This window comes from Sinocyclocheilus grahami, unplaced genomic scaffold, assembly GCF_001515645.1.
Source record: "Sinocyclocheilus grahami isolate Dianchi unplaced genomic scaffold, SAMN03320097.WGS_v1.1 scaffold332.1, whole genome shotgun sequence".
NCBI classification, from domain to species: domain Eukaryota; kingdom Metazoa; phylum Chordata; class Actinopteri; order Cypriniformes; family Cyprinidae; genus Sinocyclocheilus; species Sinocyclocheilus grahami.
Genome location: NW_015505511.1, coordinates 781,550 through 799,602, shown reverse-complemented (window position 1 = coordinate 799,602; position 18,053 = coordinate 781,550). Strand labels below are relative to the sequence as shown.

Genomic DNA, 18,053 nt, shown 5'->3' with positions numbered 1-18,053 from the left:
CTGTCTTGTCGAGGCTGGGACTCTAAATAGTGTTCTGTGCTTGTCTGTGCAGCCAAAGACAGAACAGTTAGAATGTTTTGCTCAAACGTTCGCCATGGCATTAGAACTAACACTCCGGTGTCGCTTGCGAAAACACAATAATGGCCGCCGTGGGTGTAAACTTCCAGATTAAGGGGCGGTAATATTATAATGAGATCCCTTTGCCACGTCACCAAGGGAGCGAAATCAGACGCGCTCGTTTTCTCAGACGCTTGCAGAAAAAGGCTTCCCAAAACAAAGTTACTGGGTTAATCTTTTTCACGTTTCCTTGGTTGGTAGATGCACCAGGGACCTGATTATAGCACTTAAAACCTGGAAAAGACAGATTTTCATGATATGTCACCTTTAAAGTACTTTAAATGTTGTACTTCATTCATTTATTTAACATTTTATACAAGAACTTTTTAGTCACATTGCTGCATGAAAATGAGCAGTAATGAGTTGTTTTCCATGCTTGTGATTGTAGTTGAGTGTCACTTCTACAGCTGTTTCTCTCAGTTCAAATGTGTATCTATCTCCTGCCCGCCTCGCCGGTCAGACGGCCGCCCTTCTCCACGGTCTGTCATGGGACAGGTAAATAATTCAAAACACCAGGCCGTATCAGATGTGGACTCCTCGCTCGCTCTCTTTTACTCACCCTTTCTCGCCCTATAATAGGCATTAACAGAGACCTGAAAAAACCCATAACAGACATAGTGTCAGCACACAGAATAACTACAGCGTGAAAACTTTCACTATCACAGGTACGTAAAGCAGTCTCTTCAGTGTTTCAAATGTTTTGATAATGTTCTCTGAAGTTGATTTTTTACATGGTCATTGTTGGTTTGTGTAGCATTCAGTGTGTACTTTCCGACAGAATCAGGATGTCTGGTGCGAACAGTGACCTTCTACATAGATCAACCTTGAGTGTTTATAATGTGAGTCTTCTGATACTCTCATTTAAGCTGAGATCAAACGCGAATGCTCATTAATTGTCAATGTTATTACCAGGCTCTCTGGAATACTGGATTCTGATTGGTCACTCGTGATGTTCTGCGGTCAAATATTTTTATTAAAAAAAACATTTGATTTTTGTCCCATGCAATTGATTTCAAACATATCTGTGCTGGTTTTACGTCTTTTGTATTGTTCTGCAGTCACTTTGAACATACTAGTAAAATAGATTTCAGAGTCAATTTCAATTTTTCAGCCAATCATTATTTATTGCCATTTATTTTGAGATCATTAGCTAACTGTACATTTGCTGTATCACTAACTTGTATTTCTGATGCCCCAGCATTGATATTGACAGCATGATGGTGTTGTTTTGGGTTATTCAGAACCTCATGGATCAGTTTAATCCTGGCTTGCAAAAGCTGGTTACTTTAGGAAACGGCTACATCAAGGCTTTTCAAGGTGAGCATAAAGTGTGTGTTTTAGCCACAAAGATGGCTAAAAGTGTATTGAACGTTTAATTTAATTAAATGTACTGAAGTTTTGTTTTACTCTTTCTTGTTCTACTCTTTACTCTTTTGTTTGATTTTTGTGTTACTTTTTTTTTACTTTATTATTTTTATCGTGGGCTTATTTTGTGAAAATTAGTAAATTTATTTTTGTTTTGTTCTTTGTTTTTTATTTTTATTATTATTATTTTATTACATTTTTTTGTATTAAATGAATGGAATTTTTTATTTTGTTTCTCATTTTTTGTTTTGTTAAAATGTATTCACTTTATGTTACTTTTTGTTAAACATTTTGTTCTTAGTTTTTTTTCAGTTTTTTTGTTTGTTAAATCTGTGGATTTTTGTTTTGTGAAAATTTGTGTTTAGTTGTTTTATTACAATTTGTTTTGCGAAAATTTGTGTTTTTGTTTTGTTAAAATAGTTTTGTCTAAGTTGTTTAGTTTAGTTTTTATTTTGTGATTTTTTTTGTTTTTGTTTTTGTTAAAATTGTTTGTGTGTGTGTGTGTGTGTGTGTGTTTTATTATTTTTGTTTGTTTGTTTTTTTGTTTTTAACTTCAAAAGACATGTAATAAATGCCCACCCTGCTGAAAAAAGCCTTGCTTAAGCCAGCCTATGATGGTCATGTGGTCTCCCAGCGTGGATTGCCATATTCTGGTCTGTTTTGATGGTTTTAGAGAGCACTTATCAGCTAGTCAGATTAAATACCAGCTAAAAAAACAGCTTGGAAAACAAGCAAACCACCAAAGGCTGGTTTTAACTATTATCATTAGTAAATGCTGAAAAATGCCTAAATGTATGATGTGTGTGTGTGTGTGTGTGTGTGTGTGTGTGTGTGTGTGTGTGTGTGTGTGTGTGTGTGTGTGTGTGTGTGTGTGTGTGTGTGTGTGTGTGTGTGTCTATCAAAGCTTTGGCTCTGACCAGCGAGGCCTACTTCAGCGCTCTTGCTAAGATGGGCGAGCAAGCTCTCAACACATTATCATCCAGATCACTTGGTAAGACTCAAAATGTGTGTGTTTTTGCATCTCTAAACCAATGCCAGTTGGGCAGATTGTGCAGCAAGATGGCCACCGAGTTTTTAATCTATACTTTCTGGCTGTATCAGAGCTTGTTTGTACTTCAGACAATAGATGTTTCAGCAAACGGTGTCCAGTGGCAGATGCTTCCTCTCCTCTGTCGTAAAACACAAGATTTGGCTCAGCGAAACCCTCGGCTCACTGCCCATGTAATGAGTTTTCATTCCAGTCATACGCTCAGAGCACCGTGGCAGTGATGAACAGCAGAACAAAAGTTTTACAAGCTTAAAGATGGAACAGCATGAATTAAACAAGGGTCTTTATCTCTTTAAAATTACTACAGGCATATAAACCTGCATGTGATGGGAAGAGACGTGTGTGTGTGTGTGTGTGTGTGTGTGTTAGAGATCAGGTGTCCATGTGAGCATTGAGACTTGAATTATTGATGCATGGTCTCATTCTTTCACCCCTTTAAATTCATTAATTCACCTCAGCACATGACACTCATCATTACGATGCACATATAATAATGTTAATAAAAGACTAAAAAGTCCCATGTTTTTTGGACAAGCTACAAGATAAATGTCGGGACTTTTCTTTTTAAAACCTCCAAGATTTCCAGAATTAATATAATTAGGTATAATGAATTATAGATATTTTTAATTATAATAAATCCTAACTATAATTGACAAATATTCGTAATTATAAGAATGATTAGTTAATTAATTTACAAGAATCATTACCAATTCAATTGAATCACTGTAATATTTAATATATTTCTTTAACAAAGTTATTAATAATGAAACTTCTGTCATAATTTTCGCACCCCCGTGTTGATCCAAACCTGTAGGACTTTCTTTATTCTGAGGAACACAAAAGAAGATATTTTTGAGAAATTGTCCAGTGTTTTTATTTTTGTCCATACATTGAAAGTCAATGGGGTCCAAAAATGTTGTTTTGGACCCCATTGATATTCATTGTACGGACAAAAACAAAACATTCTTCAAAATATCTTATTTTGTGTTTCACAGCAGAAAAAAAGTCATACAGGTTTGGAACAAGAAGGTGAGCAAGCGATGACAGATTTTACATTTTTGGTGAACTATCCCTTTATTGCTAGATGATCAACAAATTCAGTTGCTTATTTCTGGTCTCTTAGTTTGTTACGGTTCGACTGCATTAAATGACACAACCGACTGAACAATCCCAAAAGCTGGTGATCGATCCCCATGATATTAACACCGTTTACAAAAACCCACTCTTCCGTTTCTGCACTTATTAAATATGTATTCATGATCAATTATTAAATTAATGTAGGCTATTTGTTGGTCTCCCAGGTGACGTGTTGATTCAGATATCGGAGACCCAGCGGAAGCTGACGGCTGAAGTGGAGGGTGTGGTAAGTAAATAGTTTTTCAAGTCTTTCTGTCTGATTGGATTCATAAACTGGATTCATTGCTGGTCTTGTTTTAGTTTTGCTGGTTCCATGTGGAGGTTCTGCAGGCCATGGACAAGAATGTGAAGCTGGATGAGGAATACATCGAAGTGAGTCTGGAACCATGTGGTATGTATTGAGATGTGTGTGTGTGTATATGAGTATGAGCTGATATATTGTGTGTTTATGTGTAGGGCAGCCGCAGAGTGTATGAATTAGAGGTGAGAAATCAGGCTGCAGCACTGGAGCGACAGCTGAGACGTGGTGCATTCAGAGATTCGCTGGTAAGTTTATGTATTCATATGTGCATGCATATTTGTGGGTTGATGTTATTTTGGTTTGTAAATAAGTCACCCATGTCTTCGGTCTTATGTTCCCATTGTCTACAAAGTTTTCGGCAAGTATTGCACTCAGCAGTGATTGAATGTCGTCAGATGTTTTTCACTGACAGGGATCACATCACTAAAGGTCACCATGTCACTGTATTGTTAGTTGCTAATTCAATTGTAGTATGCAGGTTTATCAAAAGGCGGATCACGTAATCTTTACTGCCTTCACGCCAGTGGTTGTTGTCAAATTACGCCACTGCTCTTTTGCACCTTATTAGCAGTCGCTGTTGCTCATGATGCCAGAAATCGCAAACTCTTTGAAAATAAAAAAAAATAAAAAATCTTGGTAATATTTTTCACTGGAAGAAAATAACTTTTTTTTCTGTATGTTGTGTACAGAATTATTGTTAGGAAACATTTACACCCAAATGATAACTTTCATCCATGTTTTGTGCTGTGTTTTGTGCAAATTAAAATATTGAGTTAATTCTAATATAATCTGATGTTAGCATTTTGCTAAGCTAACATTTAAATACCCTGAGAAACTCTAATACACTTTGGCTACATTTACATTAGTGTGTTTTTGTTGTAAAATGCATAACTTTTGCTACGGTTACGCCTGTCGTTTACACGACTCCAGCGTTTTCGACCCTCGAAAACCGAGATTTTCAAAAACGCTGCAGACCACGTTTTAGTTTGAAAACTCCGGGGTTGCGCTTCAGTGTAAATGGACCAAAACGGAGACTTTTGAAAACGATGGCGTGGCTGCCATTTTAACAGCTTTAAAATGACAGTGAATGGGCATTGAGATTTCGAAGGAAAATAAAGTGCATCCATCCAACATAAAATGTACTACACACAGCTCCGGGAGTTTAATAAAGGTCTACGTCCTACGTCATCCGCTGGAACGCTACTCTCTCGTGAGTGCGCGTACAACAGCTAGCGGAAGCTAGAGATTATGGTTTATAAAGTTTAAAATATGGATATTTTTCATACACAAATGCATTGGTTCGCTTCAGGAGCCCTTTATTAACCCCCCGGAGCCATGTGGAGCACTTTTTATGATAGATAGATGCATTTTTTGGGCTTCAAAATATCGACCCCCATTCACTGCCATTATAAAGAGCCAGGATATTTTTTTATATATCTCTGATTGTATCCATCTGAAAGAAGAAAGTCATATGCACCTAGGATGGCTTGAGGGTGAGTAAATCATGGGGCAATTTTCATTTTTGGGTGAACTATCCTTTTAAGTAACTGAAAAATTTGAAATGTTGAACACTGTAATTATGAATAAGATGTATCTTTTGGGAAAAGGCTTTTTGAAGACCAAATCTTTTCTTACCTTGACCTAATTCCTAAAAATGTTAAAATAATAATTTACTAACATAACTATCACATTGTACTGCACGCGCCACTGCATTAGCACATGCCATTGAAGAGTGCATGCAACAAGCAAAATATAACCGCTGACAGGAGAAAGAAAGTTTTTCCAAAGTGCGAGACACTTTTTTTAAATTTCGTAACAAGTTAGGAAAATAATGTTAGAATAATGACGGTGACATATAGCCTGACAACATCTCATCTGACCGCAGATACTGAATCAGGACAACACGTTTTTCTCTGGCATCTGACAGAAGTGTCAACAGCTTTAACATACACATCTTTCAAAATAAAAGTCTTGTATCAGAAAACACAAAACACATTTTTTTGTTGTTTCTTTGACTGCACACTCTGACATGAAGCGTCGTTGCGCTATGGGTGTCCTGAGTTCGAATCTCGGCTCGAGGACCTTTCCCGATCCAGCCCCTCTCTTCCACTTCACTTCCTGCCTCATCTACACTGTCCTATAACAATAAGGGCAAATAACGCTAAAAATAAATCTTAAAATAAATAAATAAAAATAACACAGTCTGATGTTAGCATGTTGCTAATCTAACAACCAGTGTTCTAACAAACTCTAAGGCTGATGATACACAGGATGAGACACAGGGACCACGACCAATCTAAAGTATCCAGATAGAAATTTGTTACCCATTTTCAATGGTAAAGTGCCCAAGCAATATTGCTCAAAAAAAGTTGCCTGGCAAAATTGCTCAAAAAGTTGCCCCGTGTATCATCATCCTAAGAAACTCGTTCAGTCCAATAGCCATTTGTTGCTCATTACTCTAACAAACTCAGCTCAATAATCTAAAGAATTACGTTTTAGTCTCATAACATCGTTTAATGGAAATGCCGTCATTTCGCAATAGTTATTTTATTAACATTTATAAAATATCGCAAATCTGTAGCAGAAACGCAAATGACAATTTGAGGCAACATACGCAAAACCTACCTTTGGCAATATGACACAGCTGAGTTAAACTTTTTACGCAATGTGGCAACTGCCACTGTGAGTGACGACAGTGGAGCTCACTATGTTTTGGAACAGAGCCTGTGTCTCAGTGCATGTGTTTGTGTGTATGCAGGAGGGCAGTGAGTACATGCAGTACCTGAGGCAGAGCCAGCATGAAATTCTCAAAGAGGAAGAAAGGAGATATCGTTTCCTGGCTGAAAAACATTGTGGACTTACACAGTCACTACTATACCTTATCAACAAGGTACAGCTGCTTTCCACTGGAGTTCATTAGCAGTGTGCACTCAGTCATATAGATCCTCTTTCTAGTTCCATACAAACCTTATCAGCCCACTGCACAACCATCTTTCTGTGTGTTGACAGACGGGAGTATCTCTCCAGCAGAGAGCAGATGGTTGGAAAGAAAAAGTCAGTGAGAGCAGAAGTTCCAGACCTCGAACACCCACTCCATTAGATCAAGAATCTCAGGTGACACTGGAATGATGGGAATGAAGAGTAACTGCTCATCTATCCATATTCCCTCACTTTTCCGTGCTGTTTTAGGCTAACTGCGAGCCCAGACATTTCCACAATTACATAATGGAACAGATGGATAGCTTTGTGTCCAAAATTAACTTTTTATCACATCTGTCAATTGTGGGTGAATTTACAAGCCATGAAATTGTGTTTTGCATCATTTAAAGTCGTGAAATGTCATTTGCAATACACAACTTGTTTTTGGTGGAGGAGGAATGATTTTCTGCATATTACTAGAAGATTGCAAGGAGGACATTTTGTTCATTTCAAATAATGGACATCGACGAATGGCTCACAACAAGACTTGCATTAAGAAAGTAGATAAAACATTTTTTTTTTTTTTAAGTTTAGTTTGTGGTTAAACTACAAGATTGCTTCTCTTTTTTTTGACGTTCCCAGCCAATAAAAATTACTTTCCTTTTGACTCAGCAAAATTTTTATAGTCATATTTAGTTTTTTGAGTGTTGTTTAGAAGCCTGTTAAGACTAAGATTTAACAAACTCGAACAATCTCAGTTTTTCTAATGGAGTTTGATGTTCGCATATTGCTAAGCTACCACCCCAGTACTTACCCCATAACAAACTCTAAAAACTTCAGCTGATTCTGAAAGTCTGACATTAGCATGTTGCTAAGCTAACGTCTCAATACGTCAACAAACCCTTAACAATCTCAACTCATTTTAATCTAATCTGAAGTTAGCGTGTTGCTAAGCTAACATAATAATTCAAACTCTAATAATATCAGCTGATTATAAAAGTGTGATGAGGATCCCATAGTCAGAAATTTACATTTACTCTGCAAAATCAATTTTTAATCGTATTTTACTCTTTCGTGTGTCGTTTAGAAGCTTGGTAACGGTAAGATTTAGGTCTGCCTTGATGTTTCTTGCAGTTAAAGAGCTCTCTGGGCTCTCTGCTGCAGACTGGAGACCGAGAAATGGACCGTGAGCCACTGGGCAGAGTCCCCTCTAGAGGTCTGGAGACTCAAGTCCTAACTTTGACTATAAATGTCAATGTGTAATTTACCCTAATGTTCTCTTAAGAGTGACTTGTCTGTTTAAACCTTTTCGCAGCCCCGTCTCCTCTCCCAAGTCGTTCCCGCTCCAGCTCCGTGGGCGAGTCTTTGGGTCTAGGTGGCGGCCGCTCAATGAGGGCCATTGTGTCCCATCCTGCTTCATCCAATCCAGTCCTGCTGCCATTTTCGCGTGGTGACATCGTGACTGTGCTCATACCAGAACCACGCAACGGTTGGCTGTATGGACGCCATGACTCAAGCCTCCGGTGAGAGTGTCTACTGTCAGTTCCATGGCTAAAGGTGCGGTTACACTTACCATTGCTTTACTATTGTTTTTTGTTTCTTTTTAGTCAAGGCTGGTTTCCTGCTGCCTATGTGGCATCCACTGAAGACTTTTTACCTTTGGGCTCAAGGTAAAGTTGAGTATGAGTTGTAACTACTTATAAACTGATCAGATTTGCTGTTAACATCTTGATGTGTTTAGTAGCACGTCGCACCGAAGCCACAGCATGAACAACCTCCTGGAGCCAACCAGCCAATCAGAATATTCAGATACCCAGGGCTACAGTGAAATCCCGTCCCCAGTGGTATATATGCGTCGCGCGTCGGCTGATTTTCGCCCAATCTCTCCCCTCCCTGAAAAGAAGGTGGAGTCTAACAACGAGGTCAAGACCAGCCAAAAAACCTACCATGAGATTCCGCCCCCAGCCACACCGCTTCGCCGTGGATCAGCTGATATTCGACCAATATCTCCCCTCCCAGACAGAAGGGCGGTGTCTCATTTTGAGAGCAAATTAGAGCATAAAAATTATAATGAACTCCCGCCTCCAGCTCCGCCCCTACCAAACTCTCCTTTGCCTGAGCGAAAGACCGATTCAAACTCTGAGGTAAGTGTTGAATCCACACTGTAGATTTCCATCAGAGGCTAAATTTGTATGAGATTTCTTTTATTGTAAGGTCAAAATGTCAGCAAAATTTTAAATTCATGATGTAAAACGTGTTTAAAACTAGCTACTTTGCTGGGTTCATTTTATGTTAGATAATAGTTTATCTAACAGTTCTCATGACGAAAACATAGGAACTGCTTTTTAAAAAGGCATCAGACACCAAACTATGGAAGCCAGTTTCAACCACTGAATAAAAAATAAAAAGATTAGTTGCGACTTTTTATCTCACAATTCTGACTTTTTTCTCGCAATTGCGAGTTTGCATCTTGCAATTGTGATTTTCTCAGAATTGTAAAATATGCACCTGCAGTTTATATCTTGCAATTCTGACTGTATTTCTCGCAATTACAAGTTTATATCCCACAGGTCGGATTTTATAACTCAAGAAAAAAAAAGTCAGAATTGCGAGTGTATATTACGCAATTTTGAGAAAAAAAAAAGTCAGAATTGTGAGATGGGAACTCGCAATTGCGAGGAAAAAAAAGTCAGAATTGTGAAATAAAAAGTCGCAATTACCTTGTTTTATTTTTATTCAGTGGCACAAATGGGCTTCCATACCAAACTGAAATGTTTATATGGAATATGCTATATGTTGATTCGGAAAATAATTTGGTGTTTCGTTCAGATTCAGGTTCTTGTTGAGGCTATTAATGAAGTCGTAGATGTATTTTATGTGAATCTGAGTGTTATCATAAAACCTGCTCAATGTTCGCAGAGGCCAACTACTCATGGACAACCACCAGAGCACCCACTTTTCCCCAGGTATTACACACCTGGAGTCTTGGAGTTTTCATTTTTTAACAGAAAACTAGATCATTATTGAAATGAGTTTTTATGACAAGTAATGCACATTTTAAATAAATAAGTAAATAAACAAACTATATATAGTTCTTCATTGGAATATGTATGTTTCAAAATGCCACGGTAGTATTTCAATAAAATACTGATTTAAATCAAATATTGCATTGTTATTGTAATAAAATTACAGTAATGACTGTTTATTTATTGATTGATTGCTGTACTATCATTAGAATTTGGGGGCAGATGTGCTTAATTGTCTGTTTTCTTCCTGTTTTCTAGAGGATCTAATCCTTTTGCCACCGTGAAGCTCCGTCCCACGGTCACCAATGATAAATCAGCACCACGAATCCACTGACAGTAACTACCGCAAAAAAAAAAAAAAAAACCTTCACCTACACTCTGACTGGTTCAGAGTCTACTAAATGTCAAGCTCAATTTGTCAACTTTAATATTAGAATGGAAACTTGATTTAAATGCACTGTTCAAACTAAATTAGTATTTATTTAATTTGAATGGCTATGTCCAGCTGTATTGTGTCACTCCCTCAGTGCACTATTTACATTTTCTTTCAGCTGAATTTAGTGACCTAAATCATTTGAAGAGGTTATATCATGAGAAATGAAATTAGACATACTGTAAAAACATCCTCCAAAACGGCCAAAAGTTACAGAACAGCTTTATGATATCAGATTGATGACAACCCATGAGTTTCTACATTTACACATCAACACTTAAAGGGAGAGGGTTAAAGTAGGCATAAAAACAAAACTGACTTGTGTTGTTTTATGGTGTTAACTCTGATTACTATTTGTTTCTATATATTTGTGTCTGAATGTTGTGTATTTGATAGATATAATATGTACACGTTTTTGTGAGCGTTTTTTAATAGGTTTAGCACAAATTTTACAAAAGGTTTTTGTGTTTAAGTATTTATTTATTACAAAGAAACCAATCCTGTATATTAATTGTGTGTGATTGTGATTGACGAGGTGAGCATTATTATTTACAGTTTGTTTTTATAGGGCTGTCAATTTCATGCCTAATTTCCTGTGACTAATTGAAAAGAAAAATATACACAAAAAATGTATAATTAATCATAACGTTTCTTGTGCATAAATTCCCTAAAGCTATTGGTGCACTTATGAAATCAATTTAATTGTAAGCCCCAGTTGGAAAAGTTTGCCCCAATTTGAGCAAATAATAGCTTTTTAATTGTTATTATTATTACGTTTTTAATACTACAAGAATATGATACTATCACTCTGCACTAGGTGAGTCAATGAAATAAATGAAAACTGCAGTATTTTTTTCTCAACGCATGGCTTTATTTTATCTCTCTTAAATATTTTTCTCTCTCATTTCGTCTCATCCTTCTCTTCATGTGTTCATCGTGTTCAGTGGCTCTATCACAAGAGAGGAGCGAAAAAGGGAAGGGATGACAGATGGAGCGAGATAAGAAGAAGAAAAGAGCATTTTGAGGCATAAACAGAGAAACGTGCCAAAATAAACAAAAAAGAAGAGATGGGAGGTTAAAGCAGTACAGGAATCTCCAGGTTTCTATGAGAGACATGGTTTGCTAACTAAAATATACAGAGTTTGTATATAAAAAAAAGAAAGAAAAGGTAAATAAATAAATGTGGTAAAAGAGGCGGTTCTGCTCCTGGCTCGTGGTAGGATGTGTAGAGGCGTACACTATGATTGGCTGTAGGTATTCACAGGAGAGTAGTGGTGTAAAGGGTTGCCAAATATTGACGATTTACTCGTGCACCAAAGCTTCAAATTCTGAAAGAAAATTGCAGGTGATTTTGGATTAAATTCTATTTTTTGTCACTTAAGAAAAAAATCTTAATTTTTAGAACAAACATGGGGCACAGTGTATTATAATTTAAAGAGGTACTGCTCCTTTAAGAGCACTAGATTTCTCACCATCTATGCCAATTTTCCCATCTCCATCCTTGTCCGCAGCAGCAAGGAATGCTTTGGTCTCCTTATCAGTGAGATCTCTGCCATCTGCAGAAAAGCCCTTCAGCACAAACCTGCCCAAGAGAAGGGATAAACCTCAACCTGGCAACCCATGTTACAGTTTGGGCACAACAGCCAAGTGACTAAATATGATAATATAATTCAAAAACCTTTCTAGTGTGTGAGTTAAACATTGATCCCCACAAAAAAATTGTTTCAACTTACTTTCGAGCGGTTTAAAGTGATAGTTCATCTAAAAACTAAGATTCTGTAATCATTGACATGCCTACAATCGTTCCAAACCCGTATGAGTTTCTTTCTTCTGTTGAACACGCACAAAAATATATATCATTCGAAGAATGTTGGTAACCAGGCAGTTGACTGAAGCCATTTACTTCCATAGTATGGGGGAAAAATACTTTGGAAGTCAATGGCTACCATCAACTGTTTGTTAACATTTTTGAAAGTATCTTCTTTTGTGTTCAACAGAAGAAAGAGACTCACACATGTTTGGAACAACTTGTGGGTGAGTCAATAATGATAATCGTTTTAACTTAAGTAACTTAACTAATTTACTTAATTAGATATCCATTACCATTAAAAAACACAATCTGGGAGTTGTATTACAAAATAGGTCTCCCTTGATGGCTCTCTGCGGAAGTCTAGTCTTTTTCTCAATCTGGCAACCCCGCGCTTCCCTGCTGTTGGCCAATGATGGACAGTCATGTACTGATAATGAATAATAGTGGGCAAGGAGGCTGCCAGAGGAGATATATATAGAGCCAATCAATGCAAACGGGAATCGCTCACGGTTGTTCTGTGTCCTTGAGGCCAACAGGAGACAGTTATAAAGGCAGAATTAGACACCAGCTCTGAAGACGGGCCAAATGACACGAGAATAAAACAAATTTATGGCTGTTGCGCAAAGTATTTTATTCCGAGAGAGTTGGCAGGAATGTAAAACCATGCAGCCACTTGTAAAGCGTCTCTCACTTTAGCTCCTCCTCCTCGATGAAGCCGCTGGCATCCACATCCAGAGCTTGGAAGACCAACTTCACGTTTTCAGCAGACAGAGCCTTCAGTCCCACCACGTCAAAGAACTTCTTGTGGTCGAAGCTGTCCGCAGCTGTTTATGAGAAAGACACTTAAGATGAAGTGTGACATTGCACTGCCGACCACAGAAAACAATAGCTACTCAACCCTCAGTTTGTAAAAACTATCCAAATTAGACGTGAATAGTAACCCTGTTGAAAAAAACAGCATATGCTGGTTAGGTATGTTTTGACGCTGGGATGCTGGTTTAAGCTGGTCCTTTGCTGGTTTAAGTTGGTCCTTTGCTGGTATAAGCTGGTTTAAGATGGTCCTTTGCTGGTATAAGCTGGTTTAAGATGGTCCTTTGCTGGTTTAAAATGGTCCTTTGCTAGTTTAAGCTGGTCCTTTGCTGGTTTAAGATGGTAATTTGCTGGTTTAAGATGGTCCTTTGCTGGTTTAAACTGGTCCTTTGCTGGTTTAAGATGGTAATTTGCTGGTTTAAGCTGGTCCTTTGCTGGTCCTTTGCCAGCACATGACCAGCATAAACCAGCAAAGGACCAGCTTAAAACAGCAAATGACCAGCATAAACCAGCAAAGGACCAGTTTAAACCAGCAAAGGACCAGCATAAACCAGCATCCCAGCGTCAAAACATACCTAACCAGCATATGCTGGTTTTTCAACAGAGAAGGCATCGTAAGTTTGGGGTATTGCACGTTTAAATACACACTGTTTGGAAAGTATAGCATAGAAACGTAAATAACATCTCATGACTCAATATTGAACATTTAAAGTCGATAAACATTAACTTCAGCATTAAAGCAGAAAGATAGTTGTGGCATATTTTAATTGTTACATTAGTAAACCACAAGAATTACATCACATAACCAGATGTTTATCCGCCTAAACAACAGTACCACTAATAAAAGGACAGATTAGACTTTACAGCTCAAATAACAAACTTTTGTGTGTGTGTGTGTGTGTGTGTGTGTAGAAGATTTACAGTGCTTTAACAAAAATATGAGCTTCACATTTCTACTTGAAACCTCCCAGAATGTCTTGACCCAATAGACTTGGATTGTAAGTGTAAGTTTATATGTTAATTTTTGTGTCTTTAAAATCTGAGGGACTGATATCATTTTCTGTAATAATTGACTGCATGTCCTGTAGCCTACCATGCTTGGAACATGAAAATTCCTAATATCGTGTAATTATTATAATTAAAAAATATATTAGAATACATAATGTCATATAATTATGGTAACTTTACAATACGGCCCTATTAGTTAACATTAGTTAATGCATTAACTAACAATGGGCAATACATTTATTATAATATTTATTCAACTTTGTTAACATTGGTTAACAGGTAGCTTTGATTTTAATAATGTATTAGTAAAGGTTGAAATTAACATAATACATATTTTAAAAAGTATATTCATTGTTATTTCATGTAAAAGCATAGTTCACCCAATGAAATTGGGAACATTATTTCTTTAAACTAATCATGAGTTTTTTTCTACTGTTGAGCCTAAAAAAAGGTATTTTGAAGAATGTTGGTTGCAGGTGTAGGTAACCACTGACCTCCATAGTATGGAAAAAAGTATGTATAGTCAATGGTTCATGAGAGAGTGACGTTTTAGCGGATGACGTAGGACATAGGCTTAGCATAAGCTCTGGTGAGGATATGCTAGTCTCGCGAAAACCAAGTTTTGTTTACAGCAAAGGAAAACCACTCTCCTTTCGGCTTAGATATCAAAATCCTCCATATTGTTTTTACAAATCCTTATTTTGTACTTCTAATTCAGGACCGGTGTTTTGCTCTCTCCTCTGCGCTTCAGTTTTCGTCACTTCTCACTGGAGCTTACGCTACGCCGTCCTACATCATCCACTGGAACGCCACGCTCTCGTGAACGTGCGTACAACAGCGGAAGCTAGAAATTGCGTTTTATAAAGTTTTAATATAGATATTTTTCTTACACAAATGCATCTATTCGCTTCAGAAGGCCTTTATTAACACCCAGGAGCCGTGTGGAGCCCTTTTTATGATGGATGGATGCGAGTTTTTGGGCTTCAAAATCTTGACCCCCATTCACTGCCATTATAAAGCATGGAAGAGCCAGGACAATAAAAAAAAAAAAAAAACCTCAGATTGTATTCGTCTGAAAGAAGAAAGTCATATACACCTAGGATGGCTTGAGGGCGAGTAACTCATGGGGTAGTTTTCATTTTTGGGTGAACTATCCCTTTAACTAATGTTAACAAATGAAACTTGAAAGTGTTAGCAATTATTATTTATTACTAAACTCACCTTTGAACAGATCAAGGGCTTTCTTGATATTGTCTTCTTTCAAAAGGTTTTTCATGGCCATCTTGACAGCTAGAAGAGCCAGAGAAAGAGGAACGTTAGGTGATAATAACTGATATAAATGAAATGGATGCCAAAATGTGTGTGTGTGTGTGAATCAACCCTACAGGATTTCCCAGCAGACTTTGAGCAGCACAGGGACAGTCATTTAGTCTTTTTTTTTCTAGTTGCAGTTAAATGCCAGCAAAACTATTATCTAATTCATTACATTCTGTTTCGCAGTATATGCATGTGATTTACATAACACAGTACACTTATGCAATAGTAGACTTATAAAATGGAAGTGGGATGAGTTTATTTTTATTGCTAGGGATTTTACAGTCATGTCTCTAATCCACTGCTAATGTTATTGTGTCGTCTTGTTTATATTAGTCATGCCTTTCACCTCTGAGATGGCTAGCCTTTTCTTTAACTAAAAGTTTTACAACTACATGCAGGTTTTGAAAATTGAAATTGCATTAAAGAAACTGATATTTGCAAAAAATTTTCAAATTTACGTATTGATACAGCAAATTTAGTCAACAAATCTTGATTCTCAAGTTAATTTGATTCTCCTGTTAATATCCAAATGGCAAATGGCAGTTACTATTCCAAAGGTACTGATGTTAAACCAAATCCTCCTGCTGTATCAGCTTACTATTAGATCCATTAGTGTCCAAGCTCAGGCAACTGCTGTAATGAACACTAACCAACAATGAGCTCCGCTGCCAAGAGAACAGATTCGATTGCTCTCATCTCAGCCTCTCATGATTGCAAGAGTTCCTGTCGCCCTTAAATAACTTTACAGCATTCATACGTTGCAAAGGTGGCATGCGCAAGGCATGACAGCTGTGTATGTGTTTGTATGTTTGTCTATTTAAGTTGAGGTATGTTTCAACCAAGTGTATTGGGTTGGGTAGAAAGGCCTTCAGAGAAGAATGTGTTTGCCCTCTTGAGAAACTCTATCCTTCTGTAGTTTAGACTATATATGTGTGGGGGGGGAGTGAGATCACAGATTATAAAGTGAAGTGACATTTGAGGTGTCTCCGTTGTGACGCAAAAGAGAGATCTGACTGCTTAACCTCATCTAACACTTCACAAACTGCAGCAGCCAATCAGAGCCCGGTGTTTAAAACCAGATGTTGAACCAGTCTTTACACTTTACAAGTAAATTACAAAAACCTCATCCTAAAACTGTCATGCTGAGACCACAAGAAATAACCGAATACTAAAAGAAACCATTAGCTAGCCAATTCTAGTACAACAAACGAAGATAATTCAAATGTAAAAATATATGGCATGACAGATGAGATGGTGTTTTCTTAACGATTCTTCCTTGCGCAGTAGGTGTTTACGAGCTCTATGCAACTATTTATTCAGCTGCCACAGTAACTTCACCAATGACAACTACAAATAGATATAAATCACGCATAAAGTTCTAATGCACAATGACTGTCAAAATATTGACTATTTGGATTTTGGCCTTTCTGACAAACGGTAGTCTAAAAAGTCACAAGCTCAATTTACAGTGTAAAAATAAATATAACTGATGCACCATTTGGGGTCACACCAATGGAACCATCTGGAGAAGGTCAAGTCTTTGAGGAACCTGCAAAACCCACAAGTTCCTGCAAGAATGGTCAATTGAATGTATGTAGTGAATTTCCTAAAGAACACCATTAGGATATTTGTGGAACCTTCAAAAGGGTCTAGAGGTTCTCTAGAAGGTTCAGATCTGAGTAACCCCAAATAGTCCCAAAGGTATCTTTTAATTTTTACAGTGGCTGCTTTTGCACTCTTAAAAGTAAAGGTTCTTTATAGGCATCTATAGTTCCATGAAGAACTTTTAACATCCATGGAACCATTCCATTGTACCAAAGGCTCATTATGGAAACAAAGTTTCTTGTGGATTTTTAAAATGTTATTCCCACTAGGAAAATGGTTCTATTAATAACGGTTTACAGAACTTTTCTTTGAGGAACCAAAAATGGAACAACTTCAAAAACCTACTTTTGGAACCTTTATTTTAAAGAGTGTGGTTACACTGTAAGCCAGATTATGCAAACAACCCATTATAAAGAAAAAATGCTTCTTGACAGGAATGAGAATGGAGTTTTCTCTAAAGCTTTACAAAAATTCTCAAACGTGCTTAGATGTTCCAAGATATCAGTTTCCAATCAAAAACTCAGAGAGCTCAATACGAATGCAAACATTTCTCATCAGATTCTTTCAAGACCAAATTATCCAAGTTACGCTATCCGCATTATCATTTTATATACCTCTTTACTCTCACTTCAGTTGTTTCATTTATGTCCATTTTTTTAGGAAATTCTCAGAAGAAATGATATGCCTAAACTCTAGCCTTACCTGTGTGAAGGGAAAGCTGGAGGAGAGACTTGGAGAGAGAGCCAGAGGTGAGAGATGGAGATCCACCAAGCGTCTTATATACTCTGGCTTACCCTATGTCTATTTCAGGATAGACTGGGTCATAACACAACACGCAGGAGAATGAAGGATTGTGTGTGTGTGTGTGTACGTGTGTGTGTGAGATCACTTTCTTGGTGGCACTAGCGAATCAAATGCTACTATTAATAATCAGGTCCCATTTGACTTCTTGTGTCCTCACAGTAAATCTCTGTCTGCTTCTCTGTCTTCAGCTTCTAAAGCTCTATTACAAACCCTAGTGAACTGCCTTGCTGTCTACTGCTAAACCAGCAAAGGACCAGCATAAACCAGCATCCCAGCGTCAAAACATACCTAACCAGCATATGCTGGTTTTTCAACAGAGAAGGCATAGTAAGTTTGGGGTATTGCACGTTTAA

General features: G+C 37.4%; 2 protein-coding genes across 2 annotated transcripts; one reads left to right on the top strand and one right to left on the bottom strand.

Annotated features, from left to right (window-relative positions):
- Nucleotides 1–720: 720 nt before the first annotated feature.
- baiap2l2b (BAR/IMD domain containing adaptor protein 2 like 2b) lies at nt 721–10,629 on the top strand. The gene is made up of 15 exons (XM_016295224.1): nt 721–782; nt 896–956; nt 1,359–1,434; nt 2,387–2,473; nt 3,832–3,893; nt 3,968–4,039; nt 4,124–4,213; nt 6,727–6,858; nt 6,978–7,082; nt 8,022–8,103; nt 8,203–8,410; nt 8,495–8,557; nt 8,632–9,031; nt 9,807–9,853; nt 10,172–10,629. The coding sequence occupies exons 2-15, from the start codon at nt 903–905 to the stop codon at nt 10,245–10,247; spliced, it is 1,554 nt and encodes a 517-aa protein (XP_016150710.1). The 5' UTR covers nt 721–782; nt 896–902; the 3' UTR covers nt 10,248–10,629.
- Nucleotides 10,630–11,195: 566 nt separating this feature from the next.
- On the bottom strand, nt 11,196–17,694 carry LOC107602673 (parvalbumin-7-like). The gene is made up of 5 exons (XM_016295239.1): nt 17,599–17,694; nt 15,196–15,264; nt 12,848–12,980; nt 11,819–11,928; nt 11,196–11,674 (listed from the first exon to the last, which is right to left on the bottom strand). The coding sequence occupies exons 2-5, from the start codon at nt 15,254–15,256 to the stop codon at nt 11,649–11,651; spliced, it is 330 nt and encodes a 109-aa protein (XP_016150725.1). The 5' UTR covers nt 15,257–15,264; nt 17,599–17,694; the 3' UTR covers nt 11,196–11,648.
- Between the last annotated feature and the right edge of the window lie 359 nt (nt 17,695–18,053).